Source organism: Mesoplodon mirus (genome assembly GCF_964341445.2).
Source record: "Mesoplodon mirus genome assembly, chromosome: 15".
Lineage (NCBI taxonomy): Eukaryota > Metazoa > Chordata > Mammalia > Artiodactyla > Ziphiidae > Mesoplodon > Mesoplodon mirus.
Genome location: NC_138991.1, coordinates 26,610,918 through 26,633,168, shown reverse-complemented (window position 1 = coordinate 26,633,168; position 22,251 = coordinate 26,610,918). Strand labels below are relative to the sequence as shown.

Here is a 22,251-nt window from a genome sequence, read left to right as displayed (position 1 = left end):
CGGGCCTCTCACTGTTGTGGCCTCTCCCGTTGCGGAGCACAGGCTCCGGACACGCAGGCTCAGTGGCCATGGCTCACGGGCCCAGCGGCTCCGCGGCATGTGGGATCCTCCCGGACCGGGGCACGAACCCATGTCCCCTGCATCGGCAGGCGGACTCTCAACCACTGCGCCACCAGGGAAGCCCCCCTTTTTAAAAAATTAATTAATTAATTAATTAATTAATTTTTGGCTGCGTTGGGTCTTCGTTGCTGTGCACAGGCTTTCTCTAGTTGTGGTGAGCAGGGGCTACTCTTCGTTGCGGTGCGCAGGTTTCTCATTGCGGTGGCTTCTCTTGTTGCGGAGCACGGGCTCTAGGCACACAGGCTTCAGTAATTGTGGCACGTGGTCTCAGTAGTTGTGGCTTGCAGGCTCTAGAGTGCAGGCTCAGTAGCTGTGACGCATGAGCTTAGTTGCTCCGCAGCATGTGGGATCTTCCCGGACCAGGGCTCGAACCCGTGTCCCCTGCATTGGCAGGTGGTTTCTTAACCACTGCGCCACCAGGGAGGTCCTCATTTTCTTTTTTTCTTTTTTTTTTTTTTTTTTTGCGGTATGTGGGCCTCTCACTGTTGTGGCCTCTCCCGTTGCGGAGCACAGGCTCCAGACGTGCAGACTCAGCGGCCACGGCTCACGGGCCCAGCCACTCCACGGCATGTGGGATCTTCCCGGACCGGGGCACAAACCCGCGTCCCTCGCGTCAGCAGGCGGACTCTCAACCACTGCGCCACCAGGGAAGCCCCCTCATTTTCTTAATGATATCTTTTGAAGTATAAAAGTTCTAAATTTTGATGAAATTCAATTTATCAATTTTTTAAAATATAGATTGTGCTTTTGGTGTTGTATCTAAGACATCTTTGCCTAACCCAGGGGCACAGAGATTTTCTCCTAGAAGTTTCATCATTTTACCTTTTCTATTTAGGTCTATGATCTATTTTTAGTTAATTTTTGTATATGATGTGAGGTTCCTTTTGCACGTGGTTACCCAATGGTCCAAGTACCATTTGTTGAAAAGACTATCCTTTCCCTATTGAATTGCTTTGGCAACTTTGTTGAGAGTCAATTTACTGTAAATGCAAAGATTTATCTCTAGACTTTTAATTTTGTTCCATTGGGGGTTTTTTTTGTTTTTTAAAATTATTTATTTAATTTATTTATTTTATTTTTGGCTGTGTTGGGTATTCGTCGCTGCACACAGGCTTTCTCTAGTTGTGGGGAGCAGGGGCTACTCTTTGTTGCGGTGCATGGGCTTTTCATTGCAGTAGCTTCTCTTGTTGTGGAGCACAGGCTCTAGGCACATGGGCTTCAGTAGTTGTGGCACTCAGGCTCAGTAGTTGTGGCTCACGGGCTCTAGAGCACAGACTCAGTCGTTGTGGCGCACGGGCTTAGTTATTCCGCGCCATGTGGGATCTTCCCGGACCAGGGCTCAAACCTGTGTCCCCTGCATTGGCAGGCGGATTCTTAATCACTGCACCACCAGGGAAGTCCATGTTCCATTGGGTTTTATGCTTATCCTTACCACACTGTCTTGATTACTGTAGCTTTATAATTGCTTAGAAATTGGTAGTATAAATCCTCTAGTTTTGTTCTTTTTTGAAGTTGTTTTGGATATTCTGGGTCCTTTGTGCTTCCAGGTAAAGTTTAGGGTCAACTTGTCAGTTTCAACAAAAAAGCTTAGTGGGATTTTGATAGGGATTGCGCTGAATCTATAGATTAGTCTGGGGAGAATTGCCATCCTAACAATATTGTCTTCCAATCCAGTATGGAATGTCTCTCCAATTGTTTAGATCTTCTTTTGTTTTTCTTAGCAATGTTTTGTAATTTTTAGTGTACAAGTCCTTTTTGAAAACTTATTTCTGAATATTTTATTCTTTTTGAAGTACTGTGGATGGAGCTATTTTCTTTTCTTTTTTTTTCTTTTTTTGGTCACACCGTGCAGCATGCAGGATCTTAGATCCCTGACCAGGGATCAAGCCTGGTCCAGTAGTTAAGACTGCCAGGGAAGTCCCTGGAATATTTCTTAATTTTATTTTTGGATTGTTTGTTGTTAGTGTGTAAAAATACAATTAATTTTTATATATTGATCTTGTAGTCTGTGACCTGGCTCAACTTGTTTATTAGTTCTAGTTGTTGTTTTGTGGATTTCTTAGGATTTTCTAGATACAAGATACGTGATCTGCAGATAAAAGCACTTTTACTTTTTCCTTTTAATCTGGATGACTTTAATTATTAGCTTTAGTGCACATTATTTGCATTTATAGAACAATGTTGAATAGAAATGGCAAAAGTGGACATCCTTGCCTTGTTCCTCTTCTTAGGGGGAAGCATTCAGTCTTTCATCATCAAATGTGATGTTGGCCGTGGGTTTTTCAAAGCTACCATTTATCTGATTGAGGAAGTTCTTTTTTATTCCTAGTTTGTTGAGAGTTTTTATCATGAATGTGTGTTGGATTTTGTCAAGTGCATTTTCTGCATCAGTTGTGATGATTGTATAGTTTTTGTCCTTTATTCTATTTATATGGTGTATTACATTATTTGATTTTCAGATATTAAGCCAACCTTGCATTCCTGGGCTAAACCCCACTTGGCCATGATGTGTAAACCTTTTTATATGTTGCTGGATTCAGTTTGCTAATATTTTGTGAAGGATTTTTCTGTCTGTGTTCCTGAGGAGTATTTGTAGTTTCCTTTTCTTGTGATGTCTTTGGCTTTGGTACATTCTTTTAAAAAATTTATTTAGACAAATGAGATTATGCTATACATACACTGCTGTGCATCTTACTTTTTTTTCCTACTTAATATCTTATGTTGGCAGTCTTTCAATAATAATTCTACCTTCCATTTAAGTATATATTGTGCTAAATTGCCCTCCCCAAATTTACCTATATCTAGTGTATTCAGATTTTTTTAAACTTTGTGACTCTGAAAGGTAAAAAAAGATGTCATTATTTTCATTTACAGTTTTTAGATTATGAATGATGTTAAGCATCTTTTTGTGTCTGACCATTTGAACATTTTTCTTTTAAACTGCCCATTCTTTTTTTTTTTTTAATACTTCTTATTTATTTATTTATTTATTTTTGGCTGTGTTGGGTCTTCATTGCTGCACGTGGGCTTTCTCTAGTTGTGGCGAGCGGGAGCTACTCTTCTCTGCGGTGTGTGGGCCTCTCATTGTGGTGGCCTCTCTTGTTTCGGAGCATGGGCTCTAGGTGCGCGGGCTTCAGTAGTTGTAGCTCACGAGCTCTAGAGCACAGGCCCAGTAGTTGTGGCGCACGGGCCTAGTCGCTCCACGGCACGTGGGATCTTCCCAGACCAGGGCTCGAACCCGTGTCCCCTGCACTGGCAGGCGGATTCCTAACCACTGCACCACCAGGGAAGCCCTTAACTGCCCATTCTTATCCTTATGGGTTATTTGTCCTTTACTGGTTTGGAAGAGCTCTTGGTATATTGAAGAAATTAGTCCTTTGTCAGGTGTGTGGGAAATACTTTTATTCAAATTGTCTTTTTCTTTTTCTATGGTGATTTTTTTTTTCATTTTCTTCCTTCTTCCTTTATATTCTTTTTCTTAATAGCTTCTGGATTTTGTTTTCTTCTTAGAAAACTTTCCATGTCAAGATTGTTTAAAGGTATAGCTATATTTTCTTCTAATACTGCTCTTATTTCAGTTTCTACGTTGAAGTCTTTTCTGTCTTCTCCAATACCAGTTTGGATAGCTCTGTATTTTATTATTTAGTAATACTAGTATGCCTTCATTATTTTTCTTTTCAAAATAATCCTGAAGTAAAGGATAAGTGTGAAACTGACTAGAGTGATTTGTTTATTGGTAGAAAAGCACTGAATTGGGGGAGGGACAAGGAAGACAAAGTATTGGAGAGGAAAAGAATTAGGGAGGGTAAAGGGAGGCAAAAAGCAATTAATCTGTGCCATCAAGTTCTTCTTTGGATACCTCTAATCATGACCTAAAATTATCTCTGAGCATGGCTCCCACAGTGGCGACAAACTTCTGATCACTCAGCTCTGTCAGGTTTGGTATAGCTGGACTTCATTTACTCTGCAGATAATTTGCTGTGTAAACACGTCACTTCCCCTCTCTGGCCTCCTGGATTACTTGACCCTGAGGTTCTTCAAAAGGTGTCTTTTTTTAAAAATAAATAAATTTATTTATTTATTTATTTATTTATTTATAGCTGCGTTGGGTCTTCGTTGCTGCATGGGCTTTCTCTAGTTGTGGTGAGCGGGGGCTACTCTTCGTGGTGGTGCATGGACTTCTCACTGTGGTGGTTTCTCTTGTTGCGGGGCACACACTCTAGGCGCGCAGGCTTCAGTAATTGTGGCACGTGGGCTCAGTCGTTGTGGCTCGCGGGCTCTAGAGCACAGGCTCAGTAGTTGTGGCGCACGGGCTTAGTTGCTCTGCAGCATGTGGGGTCCTCCCGGACTAGGGCTTGAACCCATATCCCCTCCATTGGCAGGCAGATTCTTAACCACTGCGCCACCAGGGAAGTCCCAAAAGATGTCTTTATGGAACCCAACTCTGGGTGGAACTTTGCCTTGTTTTGTTCAACCTTTAGGTTGCTTGGGTTGATGGAATGTCCCATATTTTCAAGGGAATCATGAATTTCTTGAATTTCATGGGAGGTAATAAGGCTTCTGGTTCACTCTCCTCACTAAGGTAGGGATATCCCCTTTCACCTCCTTCCTTGGTCACCTCCTTCTCTCTGATTTGCTCATGGTTATGGCCTTTTCCTTAGCTAGATAACTCTCTTCTTGGAAGTTTCCTTAGATTGAGCATACATCTCCCTCTTTGCAGTGTACTCATTGGTCCTGCCTTCCAGTGCAACCCAGAGCAAAGCCACTCTGCCTTATCAAGCACACACTCTGTGTACTTTACTTAATCCTTACCACCATCATCACTCAACTGCCCTGCCATAAGTTTAGTATTACCATTTTCTTATTACAAATAAGAAACCGGAGACTCAAAGAGTTTAAAAAACTTGCCCAAAGTCACACAGCTAGGAATTGGTGGGTCAGGGCTTTGAATTCATATCTGTATGGCCCCCAAAGCCTGTGCTTTTTCCACTACACCACTGGTTCTCAAAGTGTGATCCCAAGACAAGACCAGCAGTACCAGCATCTCCTGCAGACTTGTTAGAAGTGCAGATTCTCAGTCCCTGCTCCAGAGCTACTGAAAGAGACATTCTGGGGGGTTAGACCCAGGAATCTGTTTTAATAATCCCTCCTGGTGATTTCCTTGCCTGTTCAAGTTTCAGAACCACTGCCTACCATTCTGCTTCCCCACCTGGCTGCTGCTTCTGTTCACATCTGACCAAGAATTTATAGGTAACTTCTCTAGGGCTGGATATTACTGTGTCTCTGGAGCAGAAATGTGCTGCACACACACACCTTTCCCCCGAACACATACCCACGCGTACTCGGTAACCAGAGTCATTTTTAAAACTGCAGATATGATGCATCCCTTTCCTACTTAAAGTTCTTCAGTGTCTCCCCAATGCACTAAGGAGAAAGCCCACACTCCTCAGTGTGGCTTTTGTGTGATGTATCCCTTACCCGTTTTCCAGTCTCCTGTCTACACAGACCTATTCATGCTTGCTACTCACAGGAACTAGAAATGTTGTCATCACCTGGGAGCTTGTTAGAAATACAGAATCTCAGGCCCCACCCCAGACCTGCAGAATCAGACTCTGCATTTTAATAAGCTCTCCAGGTGATCTATATGCACATTGAAGTTTGAGAAGCACCAGCCTACACCTCACCTGCAATAAACTCCTTATGGTTGCCCCCAGGCCTTTGTGCCTGTGTTTTGCTCTTTCTGGAACACTTCTCTCTTCCCTCTCCTTTCCCTTCAGGCCCTGGAGTAGGCTTGAGTTCTTAGATCTGCACCCCATCCCTCTAAGACTGGGCTTGTTGCTGCTCCTGTGTACTTTTTAGCCTCTTAACTGATAGGATAAGAGACTAGGCCCTCCATAGCATCTGGGACCTAGTATTGCCATTGGCTGATGACTTGTCTCTGTCCACCATCTGGCTGAAAGCTCCTCGTGGGTGTGCATTCTGTGAGGCTGGCACAGTGCCTGACATATAGTAGGTGTTCAATGTAGTGAGCTGGTTTCTGTACTGGTTAGAGCATGGGCCTTGGAGTCAGACTGCTTGGGTATAAATCCTGACCCAATTAGTGTTATACCGCCTCTCTGAGCCTCAATTTCCTCATCTCTGAAATGAGAATAGTAAGAGTCTCTATCTCATAGGATTGTTGTCAAGATTAATTGATTAATTGGGTTATTGCATGAAAAGAACCTAGAAGTGTGCCTGGCACATAATCAGTATCCAGTAAATGTTAGCTGCCATTGTTATTGATATCACCATTACATGTTTATCATGTTTTAATGCAACTCACCTGCCTGAAAAGAGCATACCTGTTCCTGTACATTCTGATCTTGGGCAAGTTATATAATCTCAGGGTCTCAGGTTAATTGGCAGTCATCTGGGAAATGGTGATAGAAATCCCCAGGTAGTTGTAGTTGCCAGAATCGTTCAAGTCAGTGTTTGTAAAGTGCTTAGCACAAAGCAGGGACTTGGTAAATGGAAGGAAGGGACTGTTTGTGCCACAGTGCCTTGTACTTACTTTTAGGTGCTCAGTGACTCTGTGGCTTCTTGTTACTTTTTAATGTTGTTTTCCGCTAAGGTGAGTATTTTCTTTGTTGTTATGTCTTTTTGTTTGTTTGTTTTTTGTGTCTACTTGCTCCATTGGTTTGAGACTTTGGAACAAAAGGGTATTAAAGTCTTTCAGGATTTGCTTTTCATTCCTCTGCAACCTGAGCTCTCATGGAGCCCTTGAGTTCCCCAGGGCAGTGTCTCTCTGCTAAGATTGGAGGATTCTGTTTCAAAAGAACTGGAGTAACTTCTTAGATTTAATTGGCTTGATAACCATAAGAGATTGTAATCCTCTGCCCTGGCTTCACATCACATATCGGATAAGGCAAAAAAGTCTGGACTCTGGCTTCCTAGGAAGGGAAATTTAGAACACATATATATTTTTAAAAATTTTATTGAAGTATAGTTGATTTACAATGTTGTGTTAATTTCTTCTGTACAGCAAGGTGATTCAGTTATACATATATATATTCTTTTTCATATTCTTTTCCATTATGGTTTAACACAGGATATTGAATATAGTTTCCTGTGCTATACAATAGGACCTTGTTGTTTATTCATCATATGTATAATACTTTGCACCTACTAATCCCAACCTCCCAATCCTTCCCTCCCCCACCCTGCCTCCCCCTTGGCAACCACAAGTCTGTTCTCTGTATCTGTGAGGAGTCTGTTTCTGTTTTGTAGATATGTTCATTTGTGTTGTATTTTAGATTCCACATATAAGTGATATCATACAGTATATGTCTTTCTCTTTTTGACTTACTTCGCTTAGTATGATAATCTCTAGATCCATCCATGTTGCTGCAAATGGCATTATTTCATTCTTTTTTATAGCTGGGTAATATTCCATTGTGTATATATGTGTGTGTGTGTCTGTGTGTGTATACACAGACACACACACACATATGTATTTACCACATCTTCTTTATCCATTCATCAGTCGATGGACATTTAGGTTGTTTCCATGTCTTGGCTATTGTAAATAGTGCTGCTATGAACGTAGGGGTGCATGGATCTTTTCAAATTATAGTTTTGTCTGGATATGTGCCCAGGAGTGGGATTGATGGATCATATGGCCACTCTATTTTTAGTTTCTTGAGGAACCTCCATACTGTTCTCCATAGTGGCTGCACCAGTTTTCATTCCCACCAGCAGTGTAGGAGGTAGAACACATATATTTCTGATTAGCAAGAAATAATGATGTTAACTGTGGGCTTTTCATTCGTGGCCTTTATTGCATTGAGATAAGTTCCTTTTATACTTTTTTTTTGAGAATTTAAATCATGAATGGATTTTTTTTTTTTTTGCCTGCGTTGGGTCTTCGTTGTGCACAGGCTTTCTCTAGTTGTGGAGAGCGGGGGATACTCTTCGTTGCAGTGTGCGGGCTTCTCATAGCAGCTGCTTCTCTTGTAGAGCACGGGCTCTAGGAGTGCGGGCTTCAGTAGTTGTGGAGCGCGGGCTCAGTAGTTGTGGCTCGCAGGCTGTAGAACGCAGGCTCAGGAGTTGCGGCACATGGGCTTAGTTGCTCCGTGGCATGTGGATCTTCCTGGACCAGTGCTCAAACCCGTGTTCCCTGCATTGGCAGGTGGATTCTTAGTCACTGCTCCACCAGGGAAGTCCATGAATGGATGTTGAACTTTGTTAAATGTTTTTTCTGTATCTATTGAAAAGATTATGTGATTTTTTCTTTCGTTTTGTTAATGTAGTTTATCACATTGATTGATTTGCATTTGTTGAACCATCCTTGTATCCCAGGGATAAATCCCACTTGATCTTGGTGTATGCTTCTTTTAGCAAGATGTTAAATTCAATTTGCTGGTATTTTATTGGGGATTTTTGCATCTGTGTTCATCAAGGATGTTAGCCTATAGTTTTCTTTTCTTGTGGTATCTTTGTCTGATTTTGGTATCAGGGTGATGCTGGCCTCATAAAATGAGTTTGGAAGTGTTCCCTCTTGTATTTCTGGAAGAGTTTAAGGATTGGCATTAACTCTTCTTTGAATGTTTGTTAGAATTTACCTTTAAAGCCATCTAGTCCTGGACTTTTTGTTGGGAGGTTTTTGATTACTGATTCAGTCTCCTTTTTATTCAATTTGTTGACCTATAATTGTTCACAATAGACCCTTATGATCCTTTTTGTTTCTTAGGCATCTGCTGTAATGTCTCCTCTTTTATTTCTGATTTTATTTGAGTCTTTTTCTCCTTAGTGTTGCTAAGGGCTTGTCAGTATTTTCAAAAAACCAACACAGCTCTGATTTTTTTCCCTATTTTTTAACATTCTCTTTGCAAGTTATTTCTGCTCTAATCTTATTATTTCCTTACTTCTGCTAACTTGGGCTTAGTTTGTTCTTTTTCTGGTCCCTTTAGATGTGAAGTTGGGTTGTTTGTTTGAGGGTTTTTTTTTTAATGTAGGCATTTATCACTGTAAACTTCCTTCTTAGTACTGCTTTTGTTGCATTTCGTAAATTTTGGCATTTTTTTTCTTTTGTTTAAGGTACCTTTAAAATTCTTGTTCAACTTCCTCTTTGATCTAAAAGGGTGTTGTTTAGTTTTCACCTATTTGCAGATTTTCCCATTTTCTGCTGTCATTGAGTTCTAGTTTCATTCCTTTGTGGTCAGAAAATATACATGGAATGATTTCACTCTTTTCAAATTTGTTAAGACTTGTTTTGTGACCTAACATGTGGTCTGTCCTGGGGAATGTTTCATGTGCACCTGAGTAGATGTGTATTCTTCTGCTGTTGGGTGGAAGGTTCTATATATGTCTATATATATAAGTCCATTTGGTCTGTAGTGTTGTTCAAGTCAGCTGTTTAACAGTTTTCTATCTGGATGTTCTATCCAGTGTTGTAATTGGGATATTAAAGTCCCCTACTATTATTGCATTGCTGTCAATTTCTCCCTTCAGATCTGTCAATATTTGCTTTATATATTTAGGTGCTCTGATGTTGGGTGCATATATATTTATAATTATTTTATCTTCCTATTGAATTGACCCTTTTGTCATCATATAATGACCTTCTTTGTCTCTAGTCACAGCTTTTTTTTTTTTTTTTTTTTGCGGTACGCGGGCCTCTCACTGTTGTAGCCTCTCCCGTTGCGGAGCACAGGCTCCGGACGCACAGGCTCAGCAGCCATGGCTCACAGGCCCAGCCGCTCTGCGGCATGTGGGATCTTCCCGGACCAGGGCACGAACCCGCGTCCCCTGCATCGGCAGGCAGACTCTCAACCACTGCGCCACCAGGGAAGCCCTCTAGGCACAGCTCTTGACTGAAAGTCTATTTTGTCTGATATTAGTATAGCTACTCCTGCTTTCTTCTGGTTATTGTTTACATGGAACATATTTTTCTGTCCTTTCACTTTCATTGTGTGTGTCTTTAGATGTGTCTCTCGCAGGCGGCACATCACTGGATCTTGTTTTTTTTAATCAATTCAGCCACTCTATATGTCTTTTGATTGGGAATTTAATCCATTTACTCCCCAGGTTATTCTAATGTACATCAGGGTTGAGAACCAGTATCCTAGATGTACAGATAGGGTATAGAGGTAATAGATGTCTCAGGGATTCTCACAGTAGATCCTTGGACAGCTGGAAAGGTGGGAGGTGTCAAGAACTCCTTAAATTTGAGGATTTGAAAAAAATCAGTTATCAAGTGGATACAGCAAAGATTAAGGACCATAGTATTCAACCTGTATGTGAATGGATGATTTTATATTTTTATAGATCAGAGGTTAGTTGATGCTTATTGTTAGCCTGTTTGATAAGGATTTGTTGAGTACTCACATCAACAAAGCCAGACAAGTGATTAGTGCAGGTGGAGAGATGGCAGATACTTAAACCATAATACAACATGAAAAGTGCTATAGTAGGGCCTTAAACAAGTACAGATGTAAATACTTGTCAAATAATTTAAGCAGCAGTCTTTGAACATGTATAGATGTGAAAGTTCACTTGGGTATTGGGTAGTTTCCAATTTCTTGCCTCTAGTGTCATCATAGAGATATTTGCCAAGTGCCTTGAAAAATAAAGAAGAAAGAGGATAATTCCTCCTGTTGGGGTCTGAGGGGTTCTTGAAGGAAGCAACATTTCAACTGGACCTCTCAAGTGTAGGTAGGACTTGAATTAGGTAAGGGCAAGTGTCAGAAACAGCCTGAGCAAAGGCCTTGAAGGCAGTCTCACCTGGGCAAGTCTGCTTGCCAAGGGCAGAGACAAACTTGGCGTCTTCCTGAAGGCTTAGAAAGAAAAGGTGGGAGGTGCTGATGGAAAGGCATCTTGGGGCCAGCAGGTAGAGTTCATTCCATACCAAGCTAGAATTGCTCTAACCTAGGCGTTCAGAACAGTGATGTTTTCTTTTGCCTAATTTATTTTATTATTTTTCTTAAGTGGTATAAATATGTATAATCCCCAAAGAAGAACTGGACAATACAGATATGCAAAAAAGGAAAACATCACCTCATTTTCTCAAACATAACTTTAAAAAAGAGGGGCATATCTTGCTGAGCAGGGTTCTATCCCCTGCTTTTTCTACATAAATCTAAAGCTTGAATATTCCTACTCAAGAAGTATATCATCATGTTTAATGACTACATAAAAGGATAAATGGTTACACCATAATTTAACCCATTCCACTGATATTGGACATTTTACTATTGTAAGTTGTGAACTATCTCACTATTTTAAATAACCCTGTGGTGAACATCCTTTTATGTACATTTTGGCATATTTGTCATATTTTTCTTAACATGTCTAGAATACAATTGCAGGGTCAAAGAGTATGCACTTCTGGGGGACTTTTCTAGGGGGAGGATTTTGATAGCGTCAAATTGCCCCCCAGAAATGTTTCAGTTTATAATCCCTCCAGCCATATGAAAATATTGAAACAGTGACATTTTAATATCTAAAACTAACAGTATCATCTTGGTATAGTCATTAATTCTAAACTGAACTTCTGAATTGCTTTTGGTTGCCAACTTATATTCAAAGATTCTAGCATATTGTGGAAATAATTCTTTGCCATTTTTCATCTGTTGATCCTTCCTCTAAGATAAATTGATTTGTGATTTGTTGATAGTATCTATGTGCGAGGATTGTCTGTTTTCTGTATCATTTTTCAAAAATTTAGAGTTGGGTTTTTATTTTTAAATGACTTTTGGCTGACATTTGATGTCAGTAGTACAGGGTTTGTCTTCCTTGCATTTAGTTAACTGGAATTCAGGTTCAAAGAGGAATTTGAGGAAAACAAAGGACAGGATTTATTTCTCTCACACAAAGCACTCAATCTAAGGACTGCCCAGTGAGGCCTAGCAAAGAGGGAGGGCTAGAATCTTCTGATGACTGGTCAAGTGGAGGAAATCCTCCACTTGATGGAGAGGAAATCAGAAGCTGTAACCAGCCCACAGTGAGTAGGCTTTCTCTCACAGAAAGAAAGAATAAAAATCTGTTTGTTGTTGCTGTATCAAGGCAAACCCATGCTACTAAAGGCTTCTCTTTGTATGTGCATGGAGTATCTCCAGAGGGATTTTCAAGGAACCAGTGCTAGCAGTTGTCTATGGGGAGCTGAAGAGGGAGGAAGATTTATTTTTCATGGTTATACCCGTTTGTACTGTTTGAATTACTGGATTGACCAAAAAGTTTGTTCGGGTTTTTCCATAATCTTCGCAAATATTTACTGTATATGTTTTTCTTTTTCAAAACTTTTTTAACCTAGTTATTTTTTAAAAAGCCTCTCTTACGCATGGTTATGTAATATGTTAACATTAGAGGAAAGTGGGTGAAGAGTATATGGGAACTCTCATAGTATATTCTGTAAATCTAAGTTTATTTAAAAATAAAAAGTTAAAAAAAATGACAGAGGGGGGGAACATACTGACTTCCTATACAGAATCCTACCCCATGAGACATTTTTCCACCTTTTTGTCTTGTCATTTCTTTTAAAGATCTTGCTTTCACCCCTAATTCTGCTGACCTTGTGATTACCAGATTCAATACAACTGTCTTAGCCATTTTTCACTGTTTTTGTTGGGGTCAGACTATTATTTCATATTTCATAATGCACATCAGCTGACAGATACTTATAAACATCACAGCAGATCAGAGAAAAGCACTCTATGAATATATTGCTTTTAAGAGTTTGACCAGGCTTTGTATCTAAACTAGTGCACAAGCTCAGAACCTTTTTTTTTCTTTTTGCATTTTTATTGGAGTATAATTGCGTTACAATGGTGTGCTAGTTTCTGCTTTATAACAAAGTGAATCAGCTATACATATACATATATCCCCATATCTCTTCCCTCTTGGCGTCTCCCTCTCTCCCACCCTCCCTATCCCACCCCTCTAGGTGGTCACAAAGCACCGAGCTGATCTCGAGCTGATCTCCCTGTGCTATGCGGCTGCTTCCCACTAGCTATCTATTTTACATTTGATAGTGTATATATGTCCATGCCACTCTCTCGCTTTGTCACAGCTTACCCTTCCCCCTCCCCATATCCTCAAGTCCATTCTCTAGTAGGTCTGTGTCTTTATTCCTGTCTTACCCCTAGATTCTTCATGACATTTTTTTTTCTTAAATTCCATATATATGTGTTAGCATACGGTATTTGTCTTTCTCTTTCTGACTTACTTCACTCTGTATGACAGACTCTAGGTCCATCCACCTCATTACAAATAGCTCAATTTCATTTCTTTTTATGGCTGAGTAATATTCCATTGTATATATATGCCACATCTTCTTTATCCATTCATCCAGTGATGGACACTTAGGTTGTTTCCATCTCCTGGCTATTGTAAATAGAGCTGCAATGAACATTTTGGTACATGACTCTTTTTGAATTATGGTTTTCTCAGGGTATATGCCCAGTAGTGGGATTGCTGTGTCATATGGTAGCTCTATTTTTAGTTTTTTAAGGAACCTCCATACTCTTCTCCATAGTGGCTGTACCAATTCACATTCCCACCAGCAGTGCAAGAGTGTTCCCTTTTCTCCACACCCTCTCCAGCATTTATTGTTTCTAGATTTTTTGATGATGGTCATTCTGACTGGTGTGAGATGATATCTCATTGTAGTTTTGATTTGCATTTCTCTAATGATTAATGATGTTGAGCATTCTTTCATGTGTTTGTTGGCAGTCTGTATATCTTCTTTGGAGAAATGTCTATTTAGGTCTTCTGCCCATTTTTGGATTGGGTTGTTTGGTTTTTTGTTATTGACAAGCTCAGAACCTTCAACTTTGAAAGCCAGTTTTCCTCAACTTGTGCTCCTGGTAAAAATACAGATGAGTCTACATTTTTGGCAAGCCCCCTGAGTGATTCTGATTCCCTATAACACTGAGTTCCAGAAAGAATCGTCTGAGAGAGAGAGAGAGAGAGAGAGAGAGAGAGAGAGAGAGAGAGAGAGTGTGTGTGTGTGTGTGTGTGTGTGTGTGTGTGTGTATGGTGGTGATGGTGACTTGAAGGATGCCGGGACAAGGTGATCAGGAGGCTGTGGCCAGTGTCCGATGGGAGGAAATGAGGGTCTGAAATGCCACAGTGGTAAAAGGGGTGGAGAGAGAAGGCAGATGCAGCCGCGCAATTGAGTTAGTGATCCAGGTGTGTGGATGACAAAGTTCCTTATTCAAGCCAGGCAGAGGGAAAGAAGCTCTTCTAGTACCTTGAGGGGGCAAAGCATATTAATGAAGGGAAAGAGATGCTTTGATGGGGTACTTCTTGAGGTGGGTAATTGATCTTTCTTGTCTTTGATTTCCAGGTGCCAGGCACTGGGGACACAGTCCCTGCTCCCACAGAGATTACATTCGAGTGAAGGGGGACAGATAATACACAAGTAAACAGATACATATGTCCATGCCAATTAGCTAAGTCCATGAAGAGAAGTGGAGGAAGGGGTTGGAGAATGGGTGGTAGGAGCCCTGAGGAGGCCATTTTAGACGGGCTAGTCAGTGGAGGCTTCTCTGAGGAAGTGACATTTGAGAGAGACCTGAATGAAATAAGGGATGAGACGTGAGCCAGGCAGGCACCTGTGGGAAGGGCATTCTGATGGAGGGAGCAGTGGAGGCAATGGCCCTGAGGGGGTGGAGAAGGACTTGCTGTCAGGAGACACGAAGGCCGGCGTGGACGGAGCTGAGGAGGCAGAGGATGGGAGGGGCGGGGTCAGGACAATTTTGGAGACGGTTTGTAAGAAAATGTATTGGTACCATAGGAGCTTCCTGACAAAGCAAGCCCGTTGCTATGTGGAGAAATGGGAATTAATGGGACACTATGGAGCTTTGTTTCCTGCTGGCCCTACAGGCCAGTGATACATGTGACATGATGAAAGGAACATTGCTCGAGGAGTGGGGAGCCGTGGCTCCTGTATTAGTCTGCCCTTTTGCCCTGCTGTTAATTACTGCACTCAGTTTGTGGCTCATTTCTGGAAGTGCAGGATCAGTGCCTCACAACACCCTTGGGGGCATTTAGAGGGTAGCCCTTGGGGGGCCTCAGGCTTCTCAGAGTGGGGATGAGACTGTGTCAGTTAAGGCAGATGTGACGGTGCCCCGGAGGGTCGTTCCCCTCTTTCCCCCATTCTGACTGTCATCTCTCTTCTTCCAAGCAGGATTGGTTGCCGTGGTCCCTGCTGCTTCTCTCTCTCACGTGTGATACCGGGGCCTTCTATGTTCCTGGGGTCGCACCAATCAACTTCCACCAGAACGACCCTGTAGAAATCAAGGTAAGTGTGTTCCTGGTCTGTGGGAGCCAACTGTTGCCCAGTTGCTGGGCAACCTGGCCAGAAGACTGTGGCGACCTGGTCACGTCCCTGCTGTGGTTGCAGAGAACCCAGACCAGCGCCGCTCAGCCTGGGAGGAAGAGGATTCACTGCACACGGCTGGGGCGGAAGTGGTGTGTCCCCCGGGCCCTGCCGCCTCTCCTCTCTCTCTGCCTCTGGCTGTCTTTGCATCTCTGCCTGTATGAGTGCATTCTCTCTCTCTGTCCCTCTCTCTCTTTCTCTTTGGCTCTGTCTCTGTTTCTGGTTCTTCCTGTGTCTTTGTTTCTCTCTCACTTTCACTCGCTCCTGTGCCCACCTCTTTCCATATCTCTCAACCTGCCTCCTTCTCTGTGACATCTCTGCCTCTCTCCATCCTCCTCTCTGTTACCAGCTTTCTCTGCGTAACTCATATCATCTATGTATACGCAGCCTATTATGGCCTTTTTTTTCTATTTTAGCTTCTGCCAGGATTCTCCAGTTCAGTATTTCCAAACGGTGCACTGCATATCTGAGTGGTGGTATATGAGATGATTTTAAGTGGCTGACACGTATGTTTTATCTTAATAGCTGTTTTCTTTCAGTTGTACTAGAAAATATAGCCGTTACTTCAACTCATGATTTCATGGCTGTTGTTGTTGGTTTTCCTTTTTTTTTTTGCGGTACGCAGGCCTCTCACTGTTGTGGCCTCTCCCGTTGTGGAGCACAGGCTCCGGATGCGCAGGCTCAGCGGCCATGGCTCACGGGCCCAGCCGCTCCGCGGCATGTGGGATCTTCCCAGACTGGGGCATGAACCCACGTCCCCTGCATTGGCAGGTGGACTCTCAACCACTGCACCACCAGAGAAGCCCGGTTTTTCCATTTTTAATAGTGTTAAAATGTTTGCTTCTTAAATAAAGGTATTTACCTAAAAATGAATCATATCCAAGAAAATAGAAGAATAAATGGTAAGTAGATAGGGCAAGTTGGTACATGAGTAATTAGGATTTGAAAGCATTGCCCTAAATCAGAGTCCAGAAGAACAGCCAACTGGGCCACCTCACCTTGTCAACCTACCTGTGGGTCAGCCACCTGTGACAGGGTTATGGGAGAGTCCTTTAAAATATGGTTGATCGGGGCAGTGGGCAGGCTGGCACCTTGGTTAATGTCTCGGACCCTTGGTGGCATTCTCAGAGCCCTAAACACGGCTGAGGGTTGGTGGTGGATCTTTTTGGATCTCATTTCCCAGGAAACAAACTCTAAGGTGGAGATTTGGTACAAGAGATTTATTGACTAGGCGCTCAGGGTCGGCACTCGGGAGGGAGTAAGGGAAGCAGGACTGGGCAGAGGGAGATATTAAGCTGTGATACAACAGAGTCCTATGGAAGGCTCTGGAACTGGAGTGGCCAGCTGCAGAGTTCTCCCAAATTGAGGCGAGAGGACTGGCCACCAGACAAGGGGTGTGACCTTGTTCCAGAGCTCCCAGCTATAGGGACTCCTCTCTACCATCACCGGAATATAACCACTCTTAATACTTTGGGTTATTTTTCTTAGTCTTTTTTTCTGTGCAGTGTTTACAGTGTAGGGTACTCGGCATTCTCACACTTCCATAAACCACCCCCAGCTTCTTGACTACCACATTGGTCCCCCGTAGGCAAAATAACGTATAGTTGAAGTTTTTAAGTAGTCCTTCAAATCCTTAGTGATTCTGTACAAAGGTCTAGCAAAACTTATAAAGTAATGAAAATAAATTCTGCTCCTAAAATGTACATTTCTTGCTGATGGGAACCACATCTTTACTGGTCTGTGCAAAAGCAAAGCAGTGAGATTGTGTGAAAATAAAGTTTTTATCCTGTCCTAAGCATCACAGTGTTCAAAAGGGGGAACAGAAGCCCAGAAAATCACAAAGGGCCATCCACCTGACATGCTGTCATGTACATGTGCCTTTGTTTGCCACCACATTTTGGGCATTTGCAAAATTATAAATTGCTACATGTCCTGCTTATTTGGGGCATTAGATGCAAGCAACTTTTCATTATCCAGGGGGAGTTAACCAGTTTAGAGGTTAAAAATATAATACATTTGTGGAAAAACGAAAACTACCACGAATCAAGTTCTACAAGGGCTGGGATATTATCTTTCTCGGTTACTGCTGTGTCACCAGCTCCTAGTACATAGCCTGGTAGGGTGGATAAATACATATGATCAATGACTATTAGAAAGTGTCTGCATTTAGAACTATGTAGTAGTAACAAGCAAATGCACCATTCCATGTGTTGCATTACTGTGAGCATCCCTCTTCCTTGGAAGTCAGACTTGTAATTTTCGGGAACAATAATTAAAGTCACCTTTATTGAGGATTATTTACATGCCAGGCATTATGCATGGCTTAGCTCAAGATGCCCCCCCAAGAGCCCTCTGAGGCAAATACTGTATGTTTTAGAGATTTACTGAACATTTTACAGTTATGGAAACTGAGGCCCGAGGAAGTGAACCAACTTGCCCAAGGTCACATTGTGAGGGAGACATGGGGTTAGTTCAGAGCCCGGCTCTTAACCGCCGCAGTACCCTTCCTCCCAGTGCCTCTGCCAGGAGCCCCCTCCAGAGCAAAGCTTGTGGCATGGGGAGGACAGGTGGATCTGGCTTCAGTCCTGCCAAGCTGGGCATGTGAGAGCTACACCTTGGGTGGGAAGGGAGAGGGCGGGAGGGGACATAAAGGTGAGACTCAGTTTCTTTGTAATGTGGATTCTTTTTTGATTGTCCAGAAGGAGAGAATGCTAAAAAACACAAAATAACAGGCTGTTATAACAGATAATAACTTTTTGGTCATTTTGCCTCAAGCAGTTCATGAAATGCTTAATAGAGGTCCCCCATCCTTCAATCCAACATCTAAAAAGCTCTGAAACTTACAGTTTTTCTAAACTCATTGTAGGCGAGACCTGACCTGAATTGTTTATTAACTTTATTTTTCCCACTTAGTATGAATATTTTTGTGTTTCCTTGTCATTGAATGTGGGGTACTGCTCCAGACCCAGCTGGGGGGTGTTATAAAACCCATGGTTTTATAATATACCACATTGCTCTTTCAAAATTAGAAAAATTCCTAATTCCAAAGCAAGAATTTTAAGTAAAGATTGTGGACCTGGACTCTAAAAACTATTTATACTTTCAGATGGTGTATGAGGAATGGTTAATAGTTTTTAAATAGCAAAGATAATTTTAGTTGCATTTAAATTAAAATTTGGGACTTCCCTGGCCATCCAGTGGTTAAGACTTCACCTTCCAATGCAGGGGGTTGTGGGTTCAATCCCTGGTCGGGGAGCTAAGATCCCATATGCCTCGCAGCCAAAAAACCAAAACAAAACAGAAGCAATATTGTAACAAATGCAATAAGGACTTTAAATATTGTCCACATCAAAAAAACTTTAAAATAATTAATTGATTAATTAATTAAATTTTATGTTTTTGTAACATTTTGACTGGTTCTATTTTATCCATGTTTTGGGGAGTTGTCTGTGGCTGTCACTGTTTCCAGAGCTGCATTTTGTGTGCTTGCATCACTTCCTAAATGTTCTTCTTCATGGTCTTCTTAAACTTCATCTTTAATGGTTGCATAATATTTAATTGAATGAATATATTGTGGTTTATTGACCAATTTCCCATTATGGGGCTTTTAGCTGTTTTTTTTCTCTCTTTTTCTCTCTTTTTTCATTGTGCAAACATTTTTTTTCCTTTTTCCATTTTTTCTCTCTCTTTTTTCCATTTTTTCCTTTTTTTCTCTCTTTTTTCATTGTGCAAACATTTATTGAGCACCTACTATGTACCTAGATCTCTACACACGGTGGTTACATAGGTAAGCAAGACACATATGGTCCTTGCCCTCATGGAGCTTAATCTTAAATTCTAGTAGGGGAGGCTGATTTCTCTGGGAAAAAAAAACAAAAACATAAAATAATTACATTTTATCAGACGTGCTACAAAGATAATTAGAAGTGTTGAAATACAGAAGATGAGGGAATTCCTTTGATAAGATGATTAGGAAAGGACTCGAAGGTGAGGGGATTTAAGCTGAGACCAAATGTGAGAAGGAGTCAGAGAGGAGCAGGTTCAAAGCCTGAAACAGGAGAGAGCTGATCAGGCTCAAGGAATTAGAGGCAAAAGACCACCATGGTTAGGAATGAGGAGTGAGCTCTTTGTTCCTGAAGTTTTTTCCCTTATTTGGCGTTATTTCCTTAGGAGAGATACCCAGAAGTGAAATTATAGGGTCAAAGGATCTCAGCATGTTAAGGACTCTGAGTGTATATTGGATTTGGTTGGGATTTTAAACAAAATCTATAATGTAATCTAAAACTAGTGGACAGTGAAATAATTGTATAGTATACCAGAGTTGTGTCTGCTGCGGTTAGTTTGCTTATTAGGTAATAATGCCGAGTATACTAAAGATGAGTGGGTACCAGGGAGGATTACTGAAAGTCATCTTGATTTCTGGATTGAGGAATAATGGCCTCCCTTCTCCCACTAGGCTGTGAAGCTCACCAGCTCTCGCACCCAGCTGCCTTATGAATACTACTCACTGCCCTTCTGCCAGCCCAGCAAAATAACCTACAAGGCAGAGAATCTGGGTAAGTCCTTCTCCCACACTGCTGTCATGCTATCCCAAAGAGGAACCCAGATCTTTTCATAACGTTAGTAGCAGTTAACCCTTGTATAGCACCTACCGTGTGCTGGACACCATTCTACATAGTTTATATACAGATTAGCTTATTTAATCCTCATAACATCCCAAAGGAGGTAGTTGTGGTGTTTATTCCCATTTTACAGGGTAAGTGACTTGCCTCTGTTTATATTGTTAATTAATGGGTAAGTGACTTGCCTCTGGTTATTCTGTTAATTAATGGCTAAACTGGGCTTGGAATCCATGTAGTCAGGCCTCAGAGCTGGAGCCCTTGGCTACTGCTCCGACTGGCTCTCCTTGATTTCTAGATACTCCCTTCTGTTTCCTGTGGCTTCTGTAACCTGCTCTGCTTTTAGTTAAAAGAATGAGTGATTATCTCTGGCCCTAATGGAATCAGGGACATCACCATAGTTCTTGCTAAGCTGTGCAGGCCTTGCCTCAAATAATGTGTGAAGCACCCAGTGCAGTGTCTGGCATATGTGTTTATAAATAGCAGCCATTTTATTTTAATTCAAATAATTCTTCATTTGGTGGAATTTCAGGCTTAAAGGAAAAGACATTAGGTGGCCTCTATTGAGGACATGGTTATTAGTACTTACTCTGCCATCTCAGTGTTAAGTCCTGGAGATAAAAACTTGGAAGGATGCCCTCCCTGACTTCAAGGAACTTAAGAGACTTTCCTATTCTCTTATAGCTTAGGGAGAGGAAAGGAGAGAACTGGCTCTTGAGCAGTCCCCTGAAAGGGCTGCCTTCTCCATCAGGGCTACCCACGGCTCAGATGTTTCCAGAACCCCTAGCCAACAGGTGTACCTACTGCCAGGTATTGGATGTCCCAGACCAGCTGGGGCAGGCCTCGACCAAAAGCAGGCAGCACCGCCAGTCCCAAAGCCTCACCTTGTGCAGTTGGACAGAGGTCGGTCTCGGGGCCTGGGCTGCTCCTGCTGCCTGCCGCTTACCCTTCTTTTCTCTCCACACCATGCCGTGCTCCGGCCACCTTGCTGCTGCTGGGAAGCCTGACCTGCTGCGTCCTCCAGACTCCTCACAGCAGCTCCTCCCTCCCCCTGTGAGCTGGTGTGGATTCATCTACAGCCCAAGGCTGAGCATTTGGGCACACCTCAGTGTGATACTGCGTGACCTTAACCTCCGTGAAGCTGGGGAATGTTCCTGCCTCATAGAAATGGAAACTTCCGTGTACAGAAGTTATCCTGCCCCACTGTATCTCATTCCAGCTTTGTGTAGTGCCTCCCTCTGTGGCCTAGGGGCTCTTTGAGCAGCGGGATAATTCCTTACATGTCTCTCTCTCTGCCACTTCTGACCCAGTGTCTGACACATAGTTGTCATTCAGTGAAAGTTACTGTCCTCCCTGAGTGGAGCAGAAACAGCCTTGATTGAGTGCCTGTTGGGTCGCAAGCCTTGTACTCTACGTCCTCATCCTCATCACTGTTAATACTTCAGGGGCTCTAACAGTGAGCCAGGCATTGTTCTAAGCACGTCTGTGCTTACCTTAGTTAATTCTCACAACCGCCCTCTGAGGTAGCTACTCTTACTATCCCCTTATCACAGATAACAGAAGTGAGGCACAGAAGGTGAAGTCACTTGCTACAGGTCACTCGCCGAGTTGGTGGCAGAGCCCAGGAACTCTGGCTTCAGGGTCCATAGCCTTAAGCAGTACACTCTGCACACTGTCTTACTTGGTTCCAACTGTAACTCAGCAAAGCCAGGTATGATGGCCCCCATGCCATAGTAGAGGGCACAGCAGCTTCAGAGGTTTGAAAAACTTGCTTGTGGTCACATGGTCAATGGGTAGAGAAATTGAGATCTTAACCCAGGTTTTTTAACTCTAAAAACAGAATTCTTTCTGTTGTCCAGACTGCCTTTTCCAGAAAGGTTCATTTGGGCTGTCCAAGGGCTGTGCTCCTGATCATCATGTTGGTGGAGATTCATATCGTGGCGGGGGGGTGGGGGCATGTTTGCGGCAGAGGTACTGGAGTATAACATCAGACTCGCTTAGAGGGTCCACTCAGCTTGTTGCTTGTTTAGTGAATACTTCTGTATTAGAAATGAGCTGTTCCAGGCCAGTATGTCCTCTTTCTTGGTTTAAATGTATCAATAATTTCTAAATATCAAGAAGTGATACCCACCTTTCTTGGTCTTCAGCCCTGTT

The 22,251-nt window shown here is 42.3% G+C and overlaps 1 protein-coding gene across 1 annotated transcript in view; it reads left to right on the top strand.

Annotated features, from left to right (window-relative positions):
- TM9SF4 (transmembrane 9 superfamily member 4) overlaps nt 1–22,251 on the top strand; it is a 57,197-nt gene that overhangs the window by 8,978 nt on the left and 25,968 nt on the right. Inside the window, exons 2-3 of the mRNA XM_082644002.1 lie at nt 15,287–15,400; nt 19,935–20,034. Coding sequence (XP_082500128.1) covers nt 15,287–15,400; nt 19,935–20,034 — 214 coding nt within the window. The remainder of the gene's footprint in view (nt 1–15,286; nt 15,401–19,934; nt 20,035–22,251) is intronic.